The following is a 25,673-nucleotide window of genomic DNA, read 5'->3' as shown; positions in this document are numbered from 1 at the left end:
ATAATAATAATAATAATAATAATAATAATAATAATAATAACTCTTATTTTAATCCCACTATGTTTTTTGTTCACAAAGCTCTCACTCGTCTGTTCTGCTTCTGTGCTGATTCTTGTGTCGATCTGGTGTTAATCAGTTAAAAAATGCATACAAATTAGAAAGAAAAATATGTGGTTCTTTAAAAAAATTAGATCCGTTTCCAATCACTCATGTTAAGGAGCTGACTCTTTCCCAAATGTCACATCACTAGTTATTACAAAATGACAAAATATACAGTAAAATAAGTAAATGAGAACTTAAAAATCTCACGTAAATGCAGCCTATTCTTTATGTGGCTCATGTATCAGTACTTCTGTGCATTTGCTGGGGGTGAGTTTGTTTCTCTCACCTTCTCGTCCAGGGCCTTGTGGTGTTCAAACAGAGACTTGAGAGCTTTGAGGACCTCCACTTCGCTGGACACTCCGGAGGGGGGCGGGGCCTGCCTCTTCACCACAGTCATCCTCAGACTGCGCTCGTGACGCGACACCAGGCACTCCAGGTGCTCCAGCAGCAACTGAGCACACACAGAGATTAGGAAATTTATTCAGTCAAACTTATACGATCACAAAAATATACATAGATATCCATATATATTTTATTCAGACTATGGAGGCACAGCTCATTTTTATACTGATTATGTTCTCTTATATAATTATAAATGTATAAATAAGTATAAATGTCACCCATTCCCTATTTTTTGATATTCAAGCAGTCTTTCAGAAAAGTACAGTTTTGTGTTAATTTATAGACTATATTTTGTTGAGCCAAAATATAATGTATGTTATTTTAAGGACTTTTATACTATAGGGGCCCCATCATTATCTCTTTTATTCAAGGGAAACACTGCCAGTAGCTATGGACATACAGAGAGAAAAACAGCACTTATACTGAGTGAAATGGTGATAAAAATAACTTGCGATCTGACCCCCGTGACAATATAATATTGTCATATTGTGATTCACTGTTTTTCTGTTAAATGCAGCTCTATGCACCAAACACAGACACTTGCACCCTCCCACTCCTCCTACTGGTCATCCTCTGTCATGTTCTGGGGTTCTGCTGAGTCAATATAATATATGTAACAGTTAAAGGTCTTATATTACACAAAATGTATTCTTACGAGCTTTAAGTCATGTAATTACCTCCTCAAAAACACCTGGAGTTGCATTTTGTTTCATTCACACATGTTTGAGTAATCCTTCATTATTAGTCCATCTCTGAAGCTCAAAATGCTCTGTTCCAATGTCTGATGTCATGAAGCCGTAGTTTTTAAATTAGCATCTACCCTTTACCCTTTGTCCAGTAAAGATTGGTCCGGGGCTGAAATCATCCAAAAGATTCGGAGTGGTTTTTGTTCGAGAGAAGAACTCAGCCTAAATATACAGGTTTTGTGTGTTAAACGTGTGAATGAAATAAAACTCTGGGTATGTTTTTGCCTCAGGAAACAACATTACAACATGGATGTTCAGGGATTCATCTCCAGATTTTGAGCTAGATTGCCCAGAAGAAACCAACCCAGACACAGGGAGAAACATGAAAATTCTGCACAGAAAGACCCGGGAGTAGAATCTGGATCATTCTCGCTGTAAAGTGCGTGTGCTAGCGCAAATGTCACATGGTCAAATACAAGCAAGAAACATATCTCCTCTCAAAAGTGAGTGCATGTGAGCTCTCTGCAGTACTTTGATTACTTGGTGTGCATGGTATTGGATGAGTTTCGTGTTACCTTTCTCTACCTGTATCCATTTTATCACAGCAGGGCTGAGCCGACAGAGGACACAGAGCAGTAATATACAGGTAATAAAAATAAAGACACAGAACCAAACGCACTCGAGTGTTGTTCCTCTCAGCTTTGAGCTCAGAGATCTCCTCCTCTTTCTCCAGAAGCTGCTCTCTGCAAATGTTCAGTTCCTTCGTCAGCGTCGCAAACTCCTAAAACACATAGAACAATACATGAATTGAACACCAATAATAACAATAATTACATTTACATACAGATATCTTTGTGTGCGGCAAATCTGAATGAGAGGATCACACAGAGGACGAGGTTTTAGCGACCCTCACCCAGCCAGACATAGGCTGCAGACCTACACTCTTTAGCGGACTCTTTAGCGGACATTCGGGTCACATGACTCTGGTGAAACTTGATTTCTGTCATAACTAATGATCAGATTCAACTGGTAAAGTAGTATTTATGGAATAGTAATAACAATACAAGTCTTTGTCAAGCTGGATCTCACGTAAACGCAATGGATTAGTTGCTTTTTGTCTCAAGCGAAGGTAAACGGCTAACGCTAGCAACTTTACACAGCAATGGTTTATTTAAGAGTGTTTTATTCATAATCAGGATGTGATAAATGTGATAAACCAGTGTTTCTATCTGCTTCAGACAGTCGTGCTGTGTCCAGTTAAAGACCTGTCTCTGTCCGCTGTTGTTTTCCCGACTCTCGCAATGCATTGTGGTCTATATTGACCGATCCAGCACTCGACACTACTTTTCAAGGTGCATTGAGGGAAAATTTGAGTGCACTACTTTTTCACTCACTGAACATTCGGAAACCAATAAAAAAGGTGTGACCCATAAATAATACTGTAAGTGGGGAATAGTGTGGACATTCGGACACAGCCATAAAGTAATCTCCATTTTGAGTGATATACCAACATTTTCACAAGTATTTTTAGCTATGAGGGCTTCTAGTTAGGAGCAGGACAAGACACATGTTTATTACAAAGAGCAATTACATCTTCATGGAGACGAACAGGTAGCAGACCCCTACCAAAAAAGTTACATAATGCACCTAAAATCCACAAGTATATAGTTTTTCTCAAACCTACATTGTTTTTTTGGTCACATTTTTATATAGCTCTTTTCCACCTTCTAACAATTCTTGACATTTTACATAAAGGAACCACTCACCCATTCACACACCAGAGAACGCAGGGAGCTGGAATTGCACCACCAACCTGTGGGTCAGTGGATGTGACCGCTCTACCAATGTTATTTATGTCGAGATGTTGCCCACAAATTCAAACTAACTTTTAGCCACATCAGTCTTTAAAGGGGCTCTATTAAGCAAACCCAGACCACCAAAAAGATCTATGGACTAAAAGGCAATTAGCACTTAGCTTTACAAATAAGTACAAGCCAAGACAGCCTCGTTTACTAAAGAGCTGCCCACATCCATCACACTATACGAGACAACAGTGAGAATCTGATCGACGTCTGGCTCCGTTAAATCTATAAGGGAAATGCACTCATTGTCTTTTAAATAGAAAAACTAATTAAATAGTGTTTATTTCAGTAAATTCTTATTTGCTTTCCTTATACCAAACTAGAACTTTCAACAACTCTTACAATCTACATAAATCAGTGATAGTCCTGGTTTAGTCCTGGGTTAGTCCTGGTTTAGTCCTGGTTTAGCCCTGGTTTAGTCCTGGTTTAGTCCTGGTTTAGTCCTGGTTCAGTCCTGGTTTAGCACTGGTTTAGTCCTGGTTTAGTCCTGGTTTAGTCCTGGTTTAGTCCTGGTTTAGTCTTGGTTTAGTCCTGGTTTAGTCCTGGTTCAGTCCTGGTTTAGCCCTGGTTTAGTCTTGGTTTAGTCTTGGTTTAGTCCTGGTTCAGTCCTGGTTTAGCCCCGGTTTAGTCCTGGTTTAGTCCTGGTTTAGTCTTGGTTTAGTCCTGGTTCAGCCCTGGTTTAGTCTTGGTTTAGTCCTGGTTCAGTCCTGGTTTAGCCCTGGTTTAGTCCTGGTTTAGTCCTGGCTTAGCCCTGGTTTAGTCTCGGTTTAGTCTTGGTTTAGTCCGGGTTCAGTCCTGGTTTAGCCCTGGTTTAGTCCTGGTTTAGTCCTGGTTTAGCCTTGGTTTAGTCCTGGTTTAGTCCTGGTTTAGCCTTGGTTTAGTCCTGGTTCAGTCCTGGTTTAGCCCTGGTTTAGTCCTGGTTCAGTCCTGGTTTAGTCCTGGTTTAGTCCTGGTTTCGTTTAGGACCATGGATTTGTTTTTAAATTAGTTATGTCTTCTTGAGTAGAGATGTCAAGATTTTTTGGTTGCACTAATACACAGGATATACAGGTCACTGGAACTTAAATATAAAATAACAAAAATATAGTATAATTTTCTTCACATTATCTATGTTGTTCCTCATCACAAACATATCTGGAGTTTTGTTTAGTTTCATTCACACATGTTTAACACACACACCCCACATTTAATTTAGGCTGAGTTCTTTAACTTGAAAACTACTTCATGACATCACAAGATGGAACAGAGCATTTTGAGCTTTGGCGATGTAGACAGAATAATAATAAAGGATTACTCAGACATGTGTGAATGAAACAAAACACAACTCCAGGTCTGTTTTTGAGGAGGTAACAACATTACAACATGGCTTAAAGCTCATGAGAGTCACTTTTGTGTAATATAGGATCTTTAAAGGTTTGACTTGATACATCTCTTTGATAATGTGATTATGTGAGTTAATGAAGGATTTCACAGTTTGGTCATATATTGTGTTGATAATGATGAACTATGATGAACTGCTATGGTAATATTTAAAGCATACAGCTCAGATATGTGGTCAAATTGAATGTAATTTATTTTCATGGCCTATATCCACTGCTCAGAATATTTCAAAAAGACCTGAGTCACAGAAGAGCAGAAATGTGGGACATGGTCTAAAAGAGGAGTCTGAGAAAGTGCACTGCCCCCAGGCTCTGAGTGGGACTACAGCCAAGAGAATACAGAACCAGGGCTAAAGCAGGACTGAAGCAGGGCTGAAGCAGGACTAAACCAGGGCTAAAGCAGGACTGAAGCAGGGCTGAAGCAGGACTAAACCAGGGCTAAAGCAGGATTGAACGAGAATTAAACCAGGCTTGAATCAGGACTAAACCAGAACTAGACCAGGACTACACCAGGACTACACCAGGACTAAAGCAGGACCAAACCAGGATTGAACCAGGACTAAAGCAGGACTAAAGCAGGGCTGAACCAGGACTAAAACAGGACTAAACCAGGACTACAGCAGGACTAAACCAGGATTGAACCAGGACTAAAGCAGGACTAAAGCAGGACTAAACCAGGACTAAAGCAGGACTAAAGCAGGACTAAAGCAGGACTAAACCAGGACTAAACCAGGACTAAAGCAGGACTAAATCAGGACTAAACCAGGATTGAACCCGGACTAAAGCGGGACTAAACCAGGACTGACGCAAGACTGAGCCAGGACTGAGCCAGGGCTGAATCAGGACTGAACCAAGACTGAGTCAGGACTAAAAATGGACTGAACCAAGACAGAGCTAGAACTAAAGCAAGACTAAACCGGGACTGAATCAGGACTAAACCAGGACTAAAGCAAGACCAAATGAGGACTAAACCAGGATGGAGCCAGGACTCAGCGAGACAAGAGAACACAACACTAAACCAGGACTGAATCAAGACAACTGATTAATACATAAAGAGATTATTATTTATACAAAAAATCCCAACACAGCTTCAGTTGCGGTTAACCTTGTATTGACAATTATAAATTCAGAATATTCAGTCATTTTGCCCATTAGTGGAATAAGGATAGAGTTTTGTAATATATGCAATCCCAAACTTTCCTCTTCTCTTTCAACAGAAAATCCCTCATGTTCTGTCAAAGTTCTGCTCTGATCCTTGTTACTGTGACAGAGATTCGATCGACCGTATCTCTCAAAGTGAAGAGGAGACAGGAGAGAGAGGAAAAAAGGAGGAAACTGGGTCATTTTGTTCATTTGACTTTGATTTTTACAAAGACAAGACACCGACTGAGCCAGAAATCCACGCTAAAATCCACATGTTCAGGACCGCCTTGGTTCTGTTAATCTGGTTCAGCATTTTAAAAATCGTTGTCAGACCGTCATATAGGAGCTTTCTGCGGTGCTTTTTCATCCTTATTTCTTCCATATTCTGCCCTGATTTAGCACCTTATTAGTTAAACTTTTAGTATAACTCTTTTAAACGTGTTTTTTAGGCCGGTGTGTTCTGCTAAAAGAATTGCTCAACTCAAATCCACATCAAAGTTGGACTATTTCACAACATATTCTTAGAAACAGAAACAAAAACAATCATATTTGACTATAATCATCAAAGTTAGCTGTTTTACTGAAGTCACATTTTACTCAGCTCTGCCTCATTTCCTTTTAAATACATAATTTCTATTGATTTTGAAGTATTCAGTTACACAGTTTCTATTTCCAGACTAAATTTGATCAAATTAATTGTGAAAATGGTTACTAAAACAATTTCGCCAAATGATCTGGGCATGCTGGAGTTGTGTTTTGTTTCATTCCCACAAACCCTGCATACTTAAGCTGAGTTCTTCTCTGAGATGGAAAATACTCTGTTCCACCTTGTGATGTCATGTGGTAATACAGGAAGTGCCCCACTGTGTTTTTAAACTCCACACACCTTCACTAGAATCATTTGGATAATTTCAGACCTGGAATTTACAATCTCTACTGAACTAAACGTAAAAAGGAGCTGTTAACTTGAAAACTACCACTTCATGACATCGCAAGGTGGAACAGAGCATTTTAAGCTTTGGAGATGTAGACAGACTAATGATAAAGTGTTACTCAAACAAGTGTGAATGAAACAAAACACAACTCCAGGCATGTTTTTGAGGAGATAACAATATTCTAACGTGACAGGAGTCAATTTTGTGTGATATAGGACCTTTAATGACACATACCACCTCTCACTCAACCAGATCACATCGTTGCCTCTTAATTTTAGTTAGTTCTAGTTCCTATAATGTATCACATGTTTTCATTACTCAACCAACTACAGCTCAAACCATGTAGATCTAATACTGTGAAAGTAAGAAAAATGCCCTAAGAAAAGGCACACAGGATAATTGCCTGAAAAAGTATTGTTCTTTCAATCATATATTGACGTAACACATAGACACACGCACACATGCACACAAACACACACACATAAACATGAATCACAAAAATACAACCTTCATTCATAATTTGCTAATTGCGACTATTCTAATTGCAGTTCCTATTTCACTGCCATATATCTTACAGCCCTTCCTTGTGCCTGTTCCTATAACGCAAAGTGAGCTAGCGGTGTTAGCAAACTGCACAGAGCCCAGACTTTGTAAAGGGATTTCTACCCTTCACTTCCTTAAGCAGTTTGGGCTTAAAGGATGAGGGAGAGACAGAGGGAGAGAGAGCACAGGCTGCAGGACCATGTGCCGAAAAAATATGGAAATACAAAAAACAGAACAAGAACAGGCAGCCATCTTTGTATGGGCTCCAAAACTGGTGATACTTTTGCATGTGTGGGGGATTTGAAATGTTGCAGAGGAAAGTTTGTTCATTTGATCATTTTAATCAGTTATTCGAATTAATATCTGCATTTAAAGGTTATTTTTTAATCTTACCTTAGTATCAGTGGTTTTAAATGGGCTGCACCTTTGTACTCAGCATTGGTGGCAGTACAGTAAAATTAGTCTGGCCTCAGTACAGTGTATTGTAAAAGCAGCTATTATTGCCAAAATGAGGCCGCTGTGTGCTGTCTGCATCCAATTATAAACAAAGGTTATTGATTGTGAATCCTGAGCGGTATAGTATAGAGCTGGTGCGCAGTTAGCAAGCTAGGAGCTGTTAGCATGGCCAGTGATGCTCAAACTTAGGGTGACCAGATTTTCAAAGTTCAAAACTGGGACACACCCGGCTTGGGATGGTTGGTAGAACACTTAACATTGTATAATCTGGGGGATTTTTTTGCCTTATGCTCATTTTCAAGCTCGTTTTTCTACATTTTAGCTAAACAAATGACAATATATTTTCCCTCTTTACTGTTGGTGGGGATCAGATTTGTCAAAAACGGGGACGCTGGAGACATGTCTTGTGTAAAACTGAGACAAATAAATGTTTTTGGATATATCTGCTGGACAGGGGACACAGGGCTCAAAACTGGGGATGTCCCAGGTCAATAGGAATGTCTGGTTACTCTACTCAAACTCCACTTTACTCCTGAAAATTGTAAAAGAACCTATTCAAATCTGTTAATCTTACATTCAATGAAAAATATGTTGTCAAAAATCAGAAACAAGATTTTTTTCAGCATTGAAGGAATTAATTAAGTAAGTATTTTGGTTGTTCACCTTCAAAATACAGTAATAAAATCAAGTTCGAAATGTAAAGATATTTTATAGATATACATATTTTTTATTTTTTAAGTGGGCATTGATTTTTAACTTTGTCTCATGGCTAAATATCATTTTTCTTACAGCGCAGCAAAAGATATATTATCAGCTACTATTTTCATCTTAAGCCTAGTCCAAAAATAGCATGAATTTACCCCACATTTCTTCACAAATGCACAACAAAAGCAGAAAGAGAGAGAGATGGAGGAGAGGAGATGGAGGGAGAGAGAACAAGAGATGGAGAGAGAGATTGAGGAAGAGAGAGGTGGTTGGATGAATGAACACACATAAAGCTCAGTCAGTGGATGCACACTTGGGAAGACAACCCAAGACCTGGTTGAGTTCTGGTTTAGTCCTGTTTTATTTCTGGTTTAAATCGATTTAAGTCAAAGTTTAGATTTCCTTTATACCTGCTTTAGTTGGAGAGTAGTTAATAAGCAAATTTTGTCCCAATTTAATCACCAAAACAAATACATAAATAAATTAAAATCTTTGGACATATAGCCAAAACTAAATGGAGAGATGAATACCTTAGGAAAAAAAAAGCATTCTTGCTGTGAGCGGGTAGCCTCTCCACAGACCCGACCTGTATCTTGGCCTGCTTGCACTGCCGGCTTCTTGAGATAGATACGTTTAACATTTAAAGCAAAGCAATATCATATCCATGGAGACAAGGAACGTAGCATTTAAATAGTAAAAGATACACAGTGCAGCTTTAATTCAACAACTTTCAACCCAATATAAAGACACCAAATACCAGAACATCCCCAGAACTAAACCAGGACTTAATCAGAGCGAGGACTAAACAAGGACTACAACAGGTTTGAATCTGGACTAAACGAGGCCTATCCTTGTTTTAAACTTAAATTATATTTGTTTATATTGCAATAACTTAAAATGAGCTAAGATTCCTTCCTGATTCCTACCTTGTGCATGTAGGTCTTAAACCGGGTCCCATTCTGTCGGTGGCTCTTCACGGAACATTTCATGATAGAAGCTGAACATATCAAACCAAACTAATAATGTCGTAGCCATAAAATAAAATAAAAACACTTCCAGATCAGTGTCGTATTTGTATTTGAGCCGAAGTAAAACCGGGTCTGGTAGTGGAGAGAGACAGAGACTCTTTGCTCTTGCTGAAGCTTCCCTGAGGAATTAACGCTGGTGTAGTCAGGCTGCATCGCTACATCGGCACAGAGGGGGCAGCGGAGAGGCAGAGGGGGGAGAGCATGTAACAGGGCAAAAGGAGAGAGAGGAGGAGGACTACAGAGTCAACTGCGCAATATATATAAAAAATATACTGTTCATGTCATAGTAGTAATAGTTAGAGATCGACCAAAATGTTTTGTTTTTTTCCAAGACCTATGCTGATAACTACTGTTCACAATCCAGAGCAACCAATTTCCGATTACCTCTGTTGATATTTTTTGGGCCGATATATAAGGCTGTTTTTTATTGTTTCCCCAACCGATATATCGTTCTATCTCTAGTCCGATATATCGTTCTATCTCTAGTAATAGTATTGATTGTTGATTGACTAGTTTTACATATTTTTAAGTTGTGTATATATTAGGAGTTATTGTGTGAAAATGGAAGGGTTCAAAAGGAAAAAAAGTGTAATGAAAGACATGGAGATAGAAAGAGAGAAGAGAAAGAGGGAGAGAGAAAGAAACAGAAATATATAAACATATTTTTGATGTTTATATATTTGGAATTGTGTGAAAATGGAAGGGTTGAAAAGGGAATATAATGTGTATTGAAAGAGATGGAGAGATGGAAGGAAAGAAAGAAAGAAAGAATGCAGCGGTAAGACAGGGAGAAGGAAGAGAGATGGATTTTCAATATTTACCAAACCGATATACATATATACATGCATCGTCCTATCTCTAGTAATAGTAATATTTTTGATTGACTAGTTTTACATACTTTTTTTACTGTTTATACATTTGGAGTTGTGTAAAAATGGAAGAGTACAAAAAGAATAAAAAGTGTAATGAAAGACAAGTTTAAATTATAATCGTTACCAAATCTGTAATATGGTATTTATACATTTTATTAACTCAAATACTGTTTTTGCTGTATTTTTTATTGTATTGTATGTTTTTTATCTAATTTTATCTTGTTCAGTGTCCTTGGGTGTTTTGAAAGGCGCTTATAAATAAAATGCATTATCATTATTATTATTATACTCATAGAAATTGATCATCTATAGGAAACCATGTAAATATACAAACATGTTCTGAAGTACCATGTGATTTTAGTATTAGTTAAAGGGCCCATATTACACTATTTTCCGATCTATGTTATAATGTTGTTTCCTCATCACCAGGTCAACTTCCTCAGACCTGGAGTTATGTTTTGTTTCATTCTCTCAAACAGAAAACACTCCACCTCTTCCACCTTGTGATGTCATGCGGTAATACAGGAAGTGCTGTTTCTCAAACTCCAGACACCTTCACTAGAATCATTTGGATAATTTCAACCGTGTAATTGCCACTCTCTTTTGAACTAAAGGTAAAAGGAGCAGGTTAACTTGAAAACTACCACTACATGACATCACAAGGTGGAACAGAGCGTTTTGAGCTTTGTAGATGTAAACAAGCTAATAATAAAGTGTTACTCAAACATGTGTGAATGAAACAAAACACAACTCCAGGTGTGTTTTTGGTGAGGTGATTAAAAGTTCACATGAGTCATTTTTTGCATAATACTGGACCTTTAAGCGGTCCATAGTTCAGTCAGACGTTTATGCTCCTGGACATGTTTAAAATGTATCACAAATTGTCTTAAAAGTTGCAATCGAATAGACTATATATTTTTCTCAAATCATTCACAAAATGGTGCAATGCATAAATGTGGCTTTGGTTGTTTTTACTACTGTGTTAGTCAGCCATAATTCTGTGGGTGCAAAAGAGAGAAAGAGAGTTTAGAGCGGAGTCAAAACTGCTGAAGGCGTGTCTCCCACCATGTTCATATTGTTCACACTTTAATGAACTAAAAACAACACTGCAGAGAGAAGAGAGAGAGGGGGAGGGAGAGAAGAGAGAGGGGGAAGACTGGGAGGAGGGAAAGAGAGAGAAAGACAGAGAGGGAGATAAAGAGGGCAATGGTGGGACAGGGAGAGGCAGATGAGAGAGAAGAGAGATGGAGAAAGGGAAAGAGAAGAGGAGAGAGAGTGGGGGCAGATGGAGAGATAGAAGGAGAGGAGAGTAAGAGGGAGAGAGTGATAGAGAGAGGGCCAGAGAAGAGATAAGAAAACAGAGAGGAGGGAGAGAGAGGGAGAGTTAAAGAGTGAGGAGACAGGAAAGGGATAAGGGTGAGAGAGAGGGAAACGGAGGAGAGAGAAGAAAAAGAGATGAAGGGAAGGAGAGGAGAGAGAGTGGGCATATATGGAGACATCGAAGGGGAGGAGAGAAAGAGGGGGGGAGAGACAGCGAGAGAGAGGGAGAAGAGACAGGGAGCAGGGAGAGAGAGAGAGAGGGAGAGAGAGGAATAGGAGGAGGGAGAGAGGTGGAGAGAGAGAGGAATAGGAGGAGGGAGAGAGGGGGAGAGAATGAGAAGAGAGACAGGGAGGACAGAGAAAGAAAGAGAGAAAGAGAGAGATGGGGGGAGAATGAGAAGAGACAGGGAGGACAGAGAAAGAGAGAGAGAGAAAGAGAGAGAGAGGGGGAGAGAATGAGAAGAGACAGGGAGGACAGAGAAAGACAGAGAGAGAAAGAGAAAGATAGAGAGGGGGGAGAGAATGAGGAGAGAGACAGGGCGGACAGAGAAAGAAAGAGAGAGAAAGATAGAGAGAGAAAGAGAGAGAGAGAGAGGGGGAGAGAATGAGAAGAGACAAGGAGGACAGAGAAAGACAGAGAGAGAGAAAGACAGAGAGAGGGTGAGAGAATGAGAAGAGAGACAGGGAGGACAGAGAAAGAAAGAGAGAGAGAAGGATAGAAGGAGAAGAGAAACAGGGAGGACAGGGAGAGAGATAGAGGGAGAAAGAAGAAAGAGGGGAGATATATAGGAGAAGAGAGACATGGAGGAGCGAGAGGGTGAGAGAGAGAGAGAGGAGAGAGAAAGGGGATTAGAGAAGAGGAGGACAGAAGGAGAAGACAGACAGAGAGGAAGGAGAGAGACAGAAAGGAGGGAGAGAGGGTGTTAGAGACAGAGAGAGAGACGAGAAAATATAGTTCAAACACAGAAATAACTATGGGCTCTGTTGACTCACATTTAGAACTAATGCCAAGAATTAGAATGAAATTAAACGCTCTATTTCCTCCCAATAAAACACCCGTCGCCGCCTCGCTACTCCACACAGATTTAAGACAGACACTTTACTACAGCCACAGTGTACACTTGGCTCTTACTATACTTTTATACTTCAGGCTAGATCAGCCCACACACTGTACAGTCTCTTAAGGGATAACCTCTGTTTTTACATCAACACTATACAATGAAACGTAAAGCACTTTTCTTATCTACACAATCAAACCTGCTACAGTGATAAGTCCTAAATTACACATTATTATTAGTCTGTCTACATCTCAAAAGCTCAAAATGCTCTGTTCCACCTTGTGATGTCACAAAGCGGTAGTTTTCAAGTTAACAGCTACATTTTACCTTTAGAACAGGGTGTTTTCTGTTTGAGAGAAGAACACAGCCTAAATATGCAGGGTTTGTGTGTCAAATATGTGTGAATGAAACAAAACACAACTCCAGGTCTGTTGGTGATAAGGAAACATTATAACATAGATCAGAAAATACTGTAATATGTAATATAAGCTACCACACTAACAAATCTATACAAACTACACAAGGTGGATGTGTCTTACCCAATGATAAAATAACAGCATGTGACGTGGCAGTGATTGAAACCTCAACCTTCTGGTGAGAGGGAAAACGGGGCACGCTTTTTCAGACCAGTCCACTTTCTGAAATCAAATTCAACTCAATTCTATTTTATTTATAAAGCACATTTAAAAACTACTTCAACTGCCCATAGTGCTTCAAATAAAAGTCATATGCTCATACTCATACTGATGCTGCCTACTGACGCAATATTTTAAAAGTACTCTTCAGTATTTTTAAAGCAAAAATATAAAAAAAGAGCATTTATTGATCTAGTATGATTTTTGAGCATATTTTGTTACCCATTAATTTCAAAATCAGCCTATATACTACAATGTTAATAAACAATTGAATGTCATTTCAACACAAACTAATGGAAGTTTCTTTAATATTTCAAAGTCGTTTTATACTTGTTCTGATATAGACAGATAGATAATTGTAACTACTCACAAAAGGTTCTGTTCTGTTTTATTTAGTATCAATACTTGCTCAAATGAGTTTCAGTTATTTTTTTGTTTGGCATGTCTGAAGTTGTCATTTGTGAGCACAGATCCCATGGCACTTGGCTGGAGTTTGAACGGATTTCACCGCAGACACAGAGACAGTTGAGTCAGAGGAGCAGGAGTCAGCATGGAGCATCCTCTGTTACCGTGACAACCTCAGCATCAGCATCAGCTCTAGAGGGGGCGAGTCTGACACACAAATACAGGACAGGGACAGTGAGGAGACAGCGCCCCCTACTGACTACAGCACCTACACACAGGAGGGGAATAAGGCTATATGAACATGTTTTCTTAGTTTGAAATTATCTCTTGGAACTGAAACATTTCATACAGTTTTATATAGGGATCTTTAGCACAAAAAAGTAAATATGTAAGTTTGGCAAATAACTGTAACTGAAACACAAATATTAGGACCCCACCAGACCCAGTCAGAGTTTAAAGGTCCTATAATGCATTATTTCAACAACTTCTGTACAGCCAGGCTTTTGAATGACATGTGTGTGAACATATACTATTAGGGGTTGGATAAGACCAGTGGTGAAAGTACTTAGTATAATAAAGTACAGATACTGGATAAAAAAAATACTCAAGTAAAAGTAAAAAAAAAATCTACTTAAGTAAAAGTATTTGAGTATATGTTTCAAAATTTACTTAAAGAGTAAAAAGTTAAAGTATTTCACATAAATTTTGAGGTCTTATAAAGCTTCAAATGTAATGATTTTGATACAGAAATACAACAGAAATACCTGAAATATCTGTTCTAATTTTTGCTTATTTGTCATTATATTTTTGTTTGCTCAAATTATGAACATGTTAAAAATAAACCCTCAGCTTTTTTCAGCAGGTCTCAAACAATAGTAAAATAGTAGAAAGTACAGATACTGCTCTCAAATGTAGTGAAGTTTACTTTGTTACGTTCCACCACTGGATAAGACACAGTTTCCACGAGACACAAAACTGGGTCCACAAGAATGAGATAATATGTAATAAATAAATTCTGCGATCTTGTTCACAATTTCACTTCATATTTTTGCTGTCATAGTAATCTCAAGAGGTCTAAATCTCATGGATAATTTCTCTCATGTGTGCATAAACTTGTAAGAATTTTGCCTCATGTTTTTGTCCCATTCCTATACAATCAAGTCACCTCTCTTATGGAAGGTAAACAGTCAGCAGAGGGCACGCGGATTATAGCAATGCCTCCTGCTGGTGCCCAGAGTCAGGACTAAACATGGAGAATCAGCATTTCAGTTTTATGCAGCTAAAACCTGGATCAGTTTTCCTGAAGATGTGAGACAGGCCTCTACTTTGTCAATGTTTAAATCCAGGCTCAAAACAGTTCTGTTTAGGTTTTATTGTGCACTCTTCTCTTTTATGTTAATTTTATGATGATTATGTATGTTATGATTTGTTTGTATTACCTTGCCACTGGGGAGTTAAGAACATTGAATAGTAATATTGCAGTTTATCAGTAACTCCACAGTGAAGAGACTTGAGGGAATGAATATGACTGAAACAAAACTTATATTTTTCAAAAACACACAACGTTATAACATGGTAAAACATGGTAAGGACTTTTAAACTGGTTGAAGTCCTGGGTTAGACCTTATTCTCTCTTGGTTTAGTCTCTAGTTTTGACTCTCACTTCTGCCTATACCTGTCCTCAATGTCTTCTCTCTCTCTCGCTCTCTCTTTCTACACGCTGTTACATCTTGTTCCTTTTTTCTCCACTTTTTTTGCAGAGCGTGGAGAATCTTGTCTGAACCTTGGAGTCACAGGGAAGCCATTTTAAACTGAGACATGACACGAGGCAAAAGGTATTTTCTACAGCCGCCACCACACTGCAGAAAGACAGTATGTGTTATGTAGTGTTGCAGTAGTAAAAGTGACGGCTAGCTCCATGAAACACTTAAATTTGGACCATTAAACACTAGATTTATAAGTTAAAAATATTTCATATGCTACAGCATCTCCATAGACTGTATAAAGAAGTGGACTAAATGAATGTAACGTCACCCATAGAGTTTAGCACCTGGCCACATGAAGCTCATCGAGGCTAACGGTTATATTTGAAAGATTTGACCGTGAGTATCATAGCAACCAAAGAGCCAATCCGGAGTGAGGCTCTTGGAGTTAAAGCCCCTTCCCGCCTGACAGCAGCAGTTACAGAGAGAGGGGCTACAGTTTTTCAGTGGAAAGTGAATTGGAGCCGTAGTCTTTCTTATTTGGAACGCGGTGGCTAGCAGGTTAGCGCTGTCCATTTATATAAACTATATAAGTCTATGACCCCGACAAATTGACGTGAAGGTTTGTTTTGGAGACTGGCTCCAGTGAGTTGTGACTGCTTTTGTTCTGCTCTTGTTTTGACGTGGGTTACAGCCTAGAGTAGCCCTTGTGTTCAGAAAATAAATAACCAGAAGAAATTTGCCATGTTTCCTTACACCAGAAAGCTACAATAATATAAGTTACTGCAAAAGGCATCATGATCTGCGTATATGAGCCCCTCCTTCTATTACTACTACAAATGGGCTATATAATATTACCACTATTACGTTTCTCTCTCAAAAATGTCTATGATAATGAATGTAAACAAGCATCAAGCATCTTATGATAATATTGTATTGCAGCGCTGGATGAAGTACTCAATTTTGTTACTTAAGTAGAAGCACAGATACAGAGGCAAAAAGGTAAAAGTAAAAGTATTGCGTTAAAAAATCTACTTAAGTATATAAGTACCCATTTAAAAATTTACTTTAAGAGTAAAAAGTATTTCACACAAGTGTAGTTAATTTGTTAAGTGTAGAGATATTGACTTAAAAAAAACCAAAAAACATATATCAACAGTTACAATACAAATCAGTTTCTTAACTTTTCTTATGAATTTTGTGTGTTTATTTTTGTTTGCTCAAAGTTGAAGCTTGAACTCGAAAACTTTATTCAGGATGTTGCCACAAACATGGTAAAAATACTCTCTCAAACCACATGAAAGGTACTTTTCAGTCCTGTTCAAAAATGTAGTGAAGTAGAAAGTACAGATACTGCTCTCAAATGTAGTGAAGTAAAAGTAAAAAGTATCCACTGTAAAATCTACTTAAGCAAAGTACAGATACTACAGAAACTACTTTTACTTCGTTACCTCCCATCACTGTTGTACTGTCACATGATTGGCTTGCATTCATGTACACAGTGACATACACAGAGTAAACAATATGAATCTGTGTGACAATAATTACTACAGATCAATAAGATTTAAATGGAGCCCAGAGTCTTTGCTGTGTCCATAAATCCACTCAACACTCGGATTATAAAACATTAAACATTCACAAAGATGTTTGTTATGTGCACTCCTCACAAATAACACAACACTTTGAACACAGAGTCTTATAGTAAATAACTACTGCCAATGAATAATACTGTAGTACTACAATGGAAAGACAAGGTGGAGAGGGAGAGAGGGAGAGATAGAGAGGAGAGAGAGAGAGAAAGAACAAGAGAAGACGAGGGAGAGAGACAGAGAGAAGAGAGGGAGCGAAAGAGAGAAATTGAACAAGAGGGAAAGAGAAAGAAAGACAGCCAGAAGAGATGGAGAAAAAGAGAGATAGAACAAGAGAGAGACAGAGAGAAGAGAGGGAGAGAAGGAGTGAGATAGACAGAGAGAAGAAAGGGAGAGAAAGAGAGATAGAACAAAAGAAGAGAGGGAGACAAAGAGAGAGATAGAACAAGAGAAAAGCAGGGAGAGAGACAGAAAGAGAGAAGATAGAAGGAAAGATAGAACAAGATAAGAGAGGGAGATAGAGACAGAGAGAAGCGAGGGAAATAGAGACAGAAAGAGAGAAGAGAGGGACAGAAAGTGATAGATAGAACAAAAGAAGATAGGGAAATAGAGACAGAAAGAGAAAAGAGAGGGAGGAAAAGAGAGAGATAGAACAAGAGGAGAGAGAGAGACAGAAAGGGAGAAGAGAGGGAGAGGAAGAGAGGTAGAACAAGATAAAAGAGTAAAATAAGAGATAGAGAGAAGAGAGGGACAGAAAGAAAGGAAGAAACCAGTAATAGTAATATCAATGTAGTGGCTAGAGATCTATTGATACGAATACAAATATCTTATAATCCAGAGCAGTCGATGGCCGATAAACTACATTTTTGGGTCAATATGTACTATGGCCCATTTTCATTATTTTCCCCATAGTCTTTTTACCGCAAACCTTTAAGAGAGCTGTATAGTTTTGTGCTATTATCTCTTTCCATTAAAGGTCCTATATTCTGCAAAAAACACCTGTGAGCCTTGTGCTATTTTAGAATGTTCTTACCTCTTCATAAACATACCAGGAGTTGTGTTTTATTTCATTCACACTTGCCTTTATTATTATTCTGTAACATCTGCAAAGCTCAAAATGCTCTGTTCCACCTTACAATATCATGTAGCTGTAGGTTACAAGTTAACACCTATACCTTTCACCCTTTCTTCAGTGGAGATTAGCAATTCAAGGTCTGAAATTATACAAATGATTCTAGTGAAGGCTGAAAATACCGCAATATGGGTTGTTTAAAGTGTCAAAATAAAGCTTTGTGTGCACTATTTAACTGTTCTGGAGATTTAAAGCCAATACGCTAAAAAAGTGCAAATATCGGCTCAGTATCTCTAACAGTTGTAGCTTTGAATGTAGCAGCAGAGGTAAAACTATATACTATATGTCAAGAATAACCTGGAGAATGGAAAGTGGCTATTTAAATGTTTTTTCTTCCCGTCTTCCCGTCTGACCTGTGTTTTTGTTGCTTTGATATATTTCTTTTAACCTTTGTGACATGTCCAGAAAGTCTGCTGCAGTTTCCCAGCCCCAAAAGGCTCCACAGAACAAAACATTTTAGTTTGGCAAGTCTATTTTTCCACCCCTGTGTGTATTGGGTATTTGTCCTGATTGCAGCTCCTTTCTCTCTTCCTCTCTTTTCATACTCATCTCCTCCTCTCCTTTTTAAAAACTCTCTTTTTTCTTTCTCCATCTATTACCTCTCTGTTCCTCTTTCACTCCGTCTCCCAACACTCACTTTCTCCTTTCATCTTCTCTCTTTTCATCCTCTCCTATACCCCCTCTCTTCCCCTTCTCCCTTCCTATCTTTTTATCTTCCCTCTCTCTCCTCCCTCTATTGCTTCCCCCTCTTCCCGCTCCCTCTCTCTGCCCTGGTTCTCCCTCTCTCTCTCTCTCCTTTCCTTCCTCGTCTTACCCCTTTCTAATACCACACCTCTCCCTTTCCCTCCCCCTCCTCTTCTACCTTTCACTCTTCACTCTTTCCTACCTCCCGCCTTTCTCCTTTCCTTCTACTCCCTCACCTCTCTCTCTTTCATTTTTCCATGTTGCATCACCCCTTTCTCCTCCTCCCACTATCTCTTCCCTCACCCCTTCCTCTTCTCTCACTCTGTCTCCTTCCTCTATTTCTTCCCTCCCCTCATCTTCACTTTCTTCCCTCCTCCTTCCCTCTAGCTCCTGTCCATCTCTATTCTTCCCAAACCTCTCCTCTTTGCTCTCTTTCTCATCTTCCCTCTCTCTCCCCTCCTCATCTTCTCTCTCTGCCTTCATCCCTCTCTCTCCCCTTCCTCTTCCCCCTCTCCCTCTCTCTCTCCTCAGCTTGTTTCTGCCGACTCTACAGCACCTGTGTCAGCTCTGAGCCCTCTCTGTCCTCATCACTCACATCGTGCCCCCTGTCTCCTCTCTCCTATCTCCTATGTCCTTGTTTCCTTCATCCTCCCTCCTTCAAAATGTCCTCCTCAAGGTTCACTCGGCCCCATGGGAAATTGAGCCACAGACTACACCTGCAAATTCACGGATGTTTGTCATAACTCATTGATATATTATTTATTGGGGTAAAATAAAGTTTTCTAGCATAATTTTTGAACTTTTTAAAATGTGGAATACAATCTTAACTTTCATTCATAAGATCACCATTCCTCTAGTATGTGACCAGGTCATAGACAGTAAATGGACATAGCTAACCCTCTGTATTCCAAATAGGAAGTGATCATGGGTGCACTTCCGGCTCCATCGACTCCATTTCACTTTATATAGAAAAACTGTCGACCCTCTCTCTGTAACCGCTGCTGTCAGGCTCATCATTTTGCTCTTAAAATGTTCAGATTAACTTGCTCTATGTGATTTAGGTATTTTTATTTTGCTATTGTGTCCATAAATCAAGATATGGACACCTTCTTTCCCAGAGGTCACTCTCGCTAGCATTAGCAACAGGTTTGACTGAAATTCTCCCCTCTAACTGCAAGTCTTGATGAGCTTCAATTGCCTGGAGCAGAACGCTGTGGGGGGCGTCACGCTCAATTAGTCCACTTATTTATACAGTCTATGGACCAGCTTCATAAAATCAAACTTTATGAATGATAAACATAAACATTAAATAAAACACATTATGAATATATATTATTTCTGAGACTATATGAATTCTAATTACTTCTTTAGGCCTCCTCTCATAATTACCTTTGATATATTTTGTTCTGATGATTATATTGAGACCTGAATAATAAAATAGTTGATTAATGGAAAAATCTCAAAGGACTCGGAGGATACCAAGAAACTCAAGAAACCAAGAAAGACCCTACATGGTTTGGGAATTGAAACTATAACCCTGTTGCTAGAATCCACAGGATATGTACAGTATGTATATAAAGACTGTAAAGATTGTGATCTACCTTGTAAATAAAGACAGAAATGAATTAATTAAATTTAAAAAATCTAATCAAATAAAAATAAATAAATAAATAAATAAATAACAAAAAGGTTGAGTTAAATTGCAATAAGTGGGTCAAATATTCACAATGTCATTGATAAAGGCTAAACACCATGTGCTGCACTGGGACAGTAGTGATGGTGTAAAATGGTGGAGGTCAGACCAGTGCCCTTCACAAACTGCTGCGGAGGATGAAACTCTAAACCCCAGAAGAGAAAGAGAGAGAGAGAGAGAGAGAGAGAGGGAGAGAGAGGAGGAGGAGAGGGGGGAGAGAGAGAGAGGAGGAGAGGGGGAGAGAAAGAAGAGGAGAGAAAGAGAAAGAAAGAAAGAAAGAAAGAAAGAAAGAAAGAAAGAAAGAAAGAAAGAGGGGATAGGATGACAGTGGAGAAGACAGAGAGAGGAGGAGAGGAGAGGAGGAGAGGGGGAGAGAAAGAGAGAGAGAGAGAGAAGGAGAGGGGGAGGAGAGAGAGAGAGAGGAGGAGAGGGGGAGAGAAAGAAGAGGAGAGAAAGAGAAAGAAAGAAAGAGGGGTAAAGAGAGACAGGATGACAGTGGAGAAAACAGAGAGAGAGGAGATGAGGGGGACAGAAAGAAGAGAAGGAGAAGAGAAAGAAAGGAAGGAGGGGTGAACAGAGACAGAGAGGATGGGGGTAGAGAATAGAGAGAGAGAGGAGGAGGAGAAAGAAAGGGGAAGGGTAAAGAGAGGGTGAGAGAGAGCAGGAAGGAGAGAGAGGAGGGGGGAGAAAAGAAGAAAGAGAAAGAAGGGTAGGGGTGAAAAGAGAGAGAATGGGGAAAGAAGGAGAAGTGATGAGAGGGGAGCATAGAGAAAGAAGAGGAAGTGAGTTGAAGGGGGGGAGAGAGAAAGAAGGGCGGGCGGGGTGAAGTGGGGGAGAGAGAGAGAGAAAGAGGGGGAAGGGGGAGGAGTGACGAGAGAGAGGGGGAGTGAAAGTAGGAGGCAATGAGAAAAGGATCGAGAGAGGAGATACAAGGATAGAAAGAGAAGCAGAGAGAGAAGGGAGGGACGGAAAGGTGCGAGAGAGTGAAAAAAGATGAGAAAGAGAGGATTAAAGAGGAGAGGGAGAAAGAGAGAAAGAAAAAGGTGTGAGTTGAAGAGAGAGGAGAAAGGAGAAAAGAGGAAAGAGGGAGATGTCAAAGCAGTGAGAGGAGCAGTGGATAAAAAGGAGTGGCAGGGAGAAGAGAGGAGAGAGGGAGGAGATAGAAAAAGGAAGAGATACAAGGATAGAGACAGGAAAGAGAGAGAAGCAGATAGAGAGTGTAGGGAGAAGTGGAAAGGTGTGAGAGAGTGAAAGAAGAAGAGAAAGAGAGGATTATATAATGGGGATACATAGAGGAATTAAAGAGAGAGCGAGAGAGAGAATGAGGGAGGAACAGAGACAGAGAGTAAGTTAACTTGATGTGTTATTATTAGGATTCCAGAGGCAGTAGATGTGGTTTGTGTGAGTACTATTCCTGAACACTGAGAGCAGGACGAGCCCCTTATAGAGTCAGAGTGTGCGCTATTAATTATGTATCAGGAGAGACCCAGCTGTCCATTCACTCTCCCAAGGACTGAATGAACACAGGAACGAACAGGGAGGAACCACGAGCCATGGAAGACACGCAAACAACTCGTCTTTCGAAATTAAATGTTTGAAATGCGGCGCACAATTAGCTAATGTAGTCACAGATGTAGCAGAGGTAATGGCAGCATGCGTGTTTATGGAAAATAATTCAATTCAATGGGGATTTTTTATTCTTCCTACTCCCTCACCTCTTCCTCCTCCTTCCACCTCTACCATCCTTCTTCATTCTCTCTCTCTACTCTTCTTCTGTCTTCCCCCTCCGCTTCTGCCTCTCCCTCTCCACTCTCTTTCCTCTCCTCTCCCTCCTCCTCTATTCACACCCCTTACTTCTATCGCCCCATCCCTCCTTTTCCTCCTCTTCTGTCTCTTCACACTTCCCGTTCCTCTTCTGCCCCTCCCTCTCCTCTCTCCACCTCGCTCACCTTTCATTCTACTCCCTTACCTCCACCCCTTCTACCATCCCTCTCCCCTTCCCGCTCCCTCTCCTCGTCTTCTGTCTCCCCACCTTCCCCTCCCTCTCCACTCTCTTTCCTCCCTCTCCTCCTCTCTCACTTTTCATTCTACTCCCTCACCTCCTCGCCCTTCTGCTTCTACCGTCCCTTAGTCTCTCTCTTCCTCTTCTGTCCCTCCTTTTCTTCCTTTTCTACTCCTCCCTCTCTTTCCTCTCTCTCCACTCTCTTTCCTCCCTCTCCCCTTTCTCCCCCTCCCAGTCCTTACTTCTACCGCCCCTATCCCCTTCCCTCTCTCTCCTCCTCTTCTGTCCCTCCACACCTCCCCCTCCCTCTCTACTCTTTCCTTCATCTCTCTTCCTCTCTCCCCTTTCTTTCTACTCCGTCACCTCCTCGCCTTTCTGCTTCTACCATCCCTTTACCTCTCTCTGTCTTCCTCTTCTGTTCCCCTTCCCCTCCTTTTCTACCCCCTCTCTTTCCTTCTTCTCCCCTTTCTCCTCCTCCCTTTATCTCTTCCCTCACCCCTCCTCCCTCTCCTCCTCTTTGCCCTCTTTTCTCCTTCCCTCCTCTTTTATCTCCCTGCTCCGGTTCCCTCTCTTTTCCTTCCTCTATTTCCTCCCTCTCCCCTCATCTTCATTCTCTCCTTCTCTCTAGCTCCTGTCCATTTCTATTCTTCCCACTCCCCTGTTCTTTGCTCCCTTTCTCCTTTCCTCTCTCTCTCCTCCTCACTTGGAAAATAATTCAGAGGGGATTTTTCTGACGAGCATTGCAATTTTGCCTAGATTTGTGTATTGTGTTAAATTAGCAGTTGATCTTGATTAAAGGGCTCATATTACACTGTTTTCTGATCTGTGTTATAATGTTGTTTCCTCAGTTGTCTTTTGTTTCATTTGCACATGTTTAACACACAAACCTGCATTTTTAGGCTGAGTTCTTCTCTCAAACTGTCATGCGGTAATACAGGAAGTGCTCCACAGTGTTTGTGTCAATCTCACCGCTTCATGACATCACAAGGTGGAACAGAGCTTTTGGAGGTTTATAGATGTAGAGAGAATTACAATAAAAGATTACTCAAACGGGTGAATGAAACAAAACACAACTCCAGGTCTGTTTTTGATGAAGTAACAACATTATAACATAAGGTCAGAAGTGTCAGTTTTGGGTAATATGGGACCTTTAAGAGCAAACATGGAAACTGACCAAGCTGAAGTTGTGATTTAATTGTAGGCCTGAGCGATACGGCAAAATAAGGAATCATGTCTTTTTTCCTTGTATTGACCAAATGTGAGAAAGAAGGGAAATAAGGAGGGAGAGAAGCAGGAAGTGCTTATAGGAAGTGATCTTTTCTTACACACACACCGTCACTGTGTCTTTCAATTCATTTGCTGAACATAAACAATACACACTTTAAACTGTGCCATTTAATGCAGAAAATAGTTTTTTTTTTCCTCCAAAAAGTGAACTGGGCTCCAAATCACATGGTTTTATGAGGATGGCCCATAGTCTATATTTATGATGGACACAGCTAACCTGTTAGCCACCGCGTTCCACTTAGGTCCATCAACTCTGGCTTCAATTCACTTCCTATTGAAAAAAATGTAGCCCCTCTCTCCATAACTGCTACTTTCAGGCTTGTCATTTTGGCCTTAAAATATCTGTATTCTCCCGCTCTGCATAATCCTGGTATTTTTATTTTGCTTTTTTGCCCATAAATCATGATAGGAACATTGCCAACTGACAAATCAGGCACCTTTTTCCCCCAAGGTTGCTCCTGCTAGCGTCAACAACAAGTTTGATTGACAGCCTTGCTAAGTGCTAAACCAGCATGGGATGGGGCCTTACCCTCAACAGCCTCACTGCAGATTGGCTCTTTGGTTGCTATGACACTCGTGGTCAGGATTCCAAATATGGAACTCGGCTCCAAATTCTCCTCTATAATTGCTGGTATGAAGGAGCTTCAGATGTCTGCAGCTGAGTGCTATGTCCCTTAGTCCATTTCTTTAACCTCTATGTTTTGCCCTATAAACCTCTTTGTTGAAAGACCCAAGCTGCTGAGATGATACTTTGAAATGGATTTTGAATTGATTAAAACTTGATTAATTGCACAGGCCTACCTACTGTAACTGTTACTCCTGAATCATGACAGAATAAAACCGTTGCAGACATCTTTTAACATTTATTTGGGTCATTTTGGTTCCTTGGTTTTGTTGGTCCTCTCTCTCCTCTCACACACATGCAGTGGTCATCCTGTTATTGCTACTATTGCTGCGGCGCTCCGAGGAAAAGATTGTGTTTATTTTGGGAAGCGCAGATTTAAATCCTCGGTGTGATGTGGACTTGTAGTGAACGGGGTCATCGCTGTGTGCGCTTCGATCCATATTTGTGTGTGTTACATTCGTGTCTGTTTAAAGTATTTCCCCCATTGCCTTAATCCTCTGTATTTTGCCTTTCTTTATGAGTCATGCACTGGCAGTTCCAGCCTGGGTTGGACAATATCGTATTTTCGATAAATAGAGCTGCAAGAAAAATCTCAATCGAATCAAAATCACTATTTCAATGGTCACGAATCACAAAGATTCTAATTACTTCAGTTAATTTGCAAACTACTAATTTTCCAGTCTTGTTATCCCGTAGTTTAGACTTCTAAAAACATGTTCTGAAATGCGTGGGATTCCTGTACTAGACTAACAGAGATTTCAGTTTTATCTCCAGTGTTAAAGAAGACCTATTGTGCTTGTGTCTGCTCTATTATTATAATGATCCACACCTGTGGACGGTTATGTTAAAATCTGCACATTCTAAATCGCAATATATTCATTTAAAATAACTTAATTAAAAAAAAAAAAGTCTGCACACTTCCACATTAGAAACCTGCAGCACCCAATGGGAGCTGACATAAACGTCATCACAATACAGAATTGGCACCTCAGATGCGTAGCTGCAGATCACATTAGTGAGCTGTGGATTTTTTTCCCCATTTGTACCAAAATGACTCTTCCAAATCCTCCATATATAAGTAAGTACAGAGCAGTGGGTGTGTACTAGTGACAATGACAACAGGGACTGATCGGTAAAATGGTAAAATAAGCGATTAACGATTGCTCAAACGTGGATGAATACATTACATTTTACATTTACACTCCAAAAACTCCTTGGATGAGTAAATGGTGAGAGGAAAAAACTATAATATGGTTAAAAGAAAAGTCAGTTTTGCAGAATGGGTCTGCTTTAATGATTCTGGACATGTTTAAAATGTGAACTTTGACAGTTAATATAACAAAAAAATAAAATCTAATTGTAATCGCAATCACAATTAGGTATTTTCCCAAAATCGTTCAACCCTAAAAAGTAATGTCATTTTTTCA

The 25,673-nt window shown here is 39.8% G+C and overlaps 1 protein-coding gene across 1 annotated transcript in view; it reads right to left on the bottom strand.

Annotated features, from left to right (window-relative positions):
- The window catches only part of ppfia4 (PTPRF interacting protein alpha 4), a 93,142-nt gene that overhangs the window by 34,245 nt on the left and 33,224 nt on the right, over nucleotides 1-25,673 (bottom strand). The window contains 2 exon segments of the mRNA XM_055222195.1: nucleotides 389-553; nucleotides 1,870-1,971. Coding sequence (XP_055078170.1) covers nucleotides 389-553; nucleotides 1,870-1,971 — 267 coding nt within the window.

This window comes from Periophthalmus magnuspinnatus, chromosome 5 (assembly GCF_009829125.3).
Source record: "Periophthalmus magnuspinnatus isolate fPerMag1 chromosome 5, fPerMag1.2.pri, whole genome shotgun sequence".
Lineage (NCBI taxonomy): Eukaryota > Metazoa > Chordata > Actinopteri > Gobiiformes > Gobiidae > Periophthalmus > Periophthalmus magnuspinnatus.
Note: the sequence above shows the minus strand (reverse complement) of the source record. Positions and strands in the feature narration are given on the sequence as shown.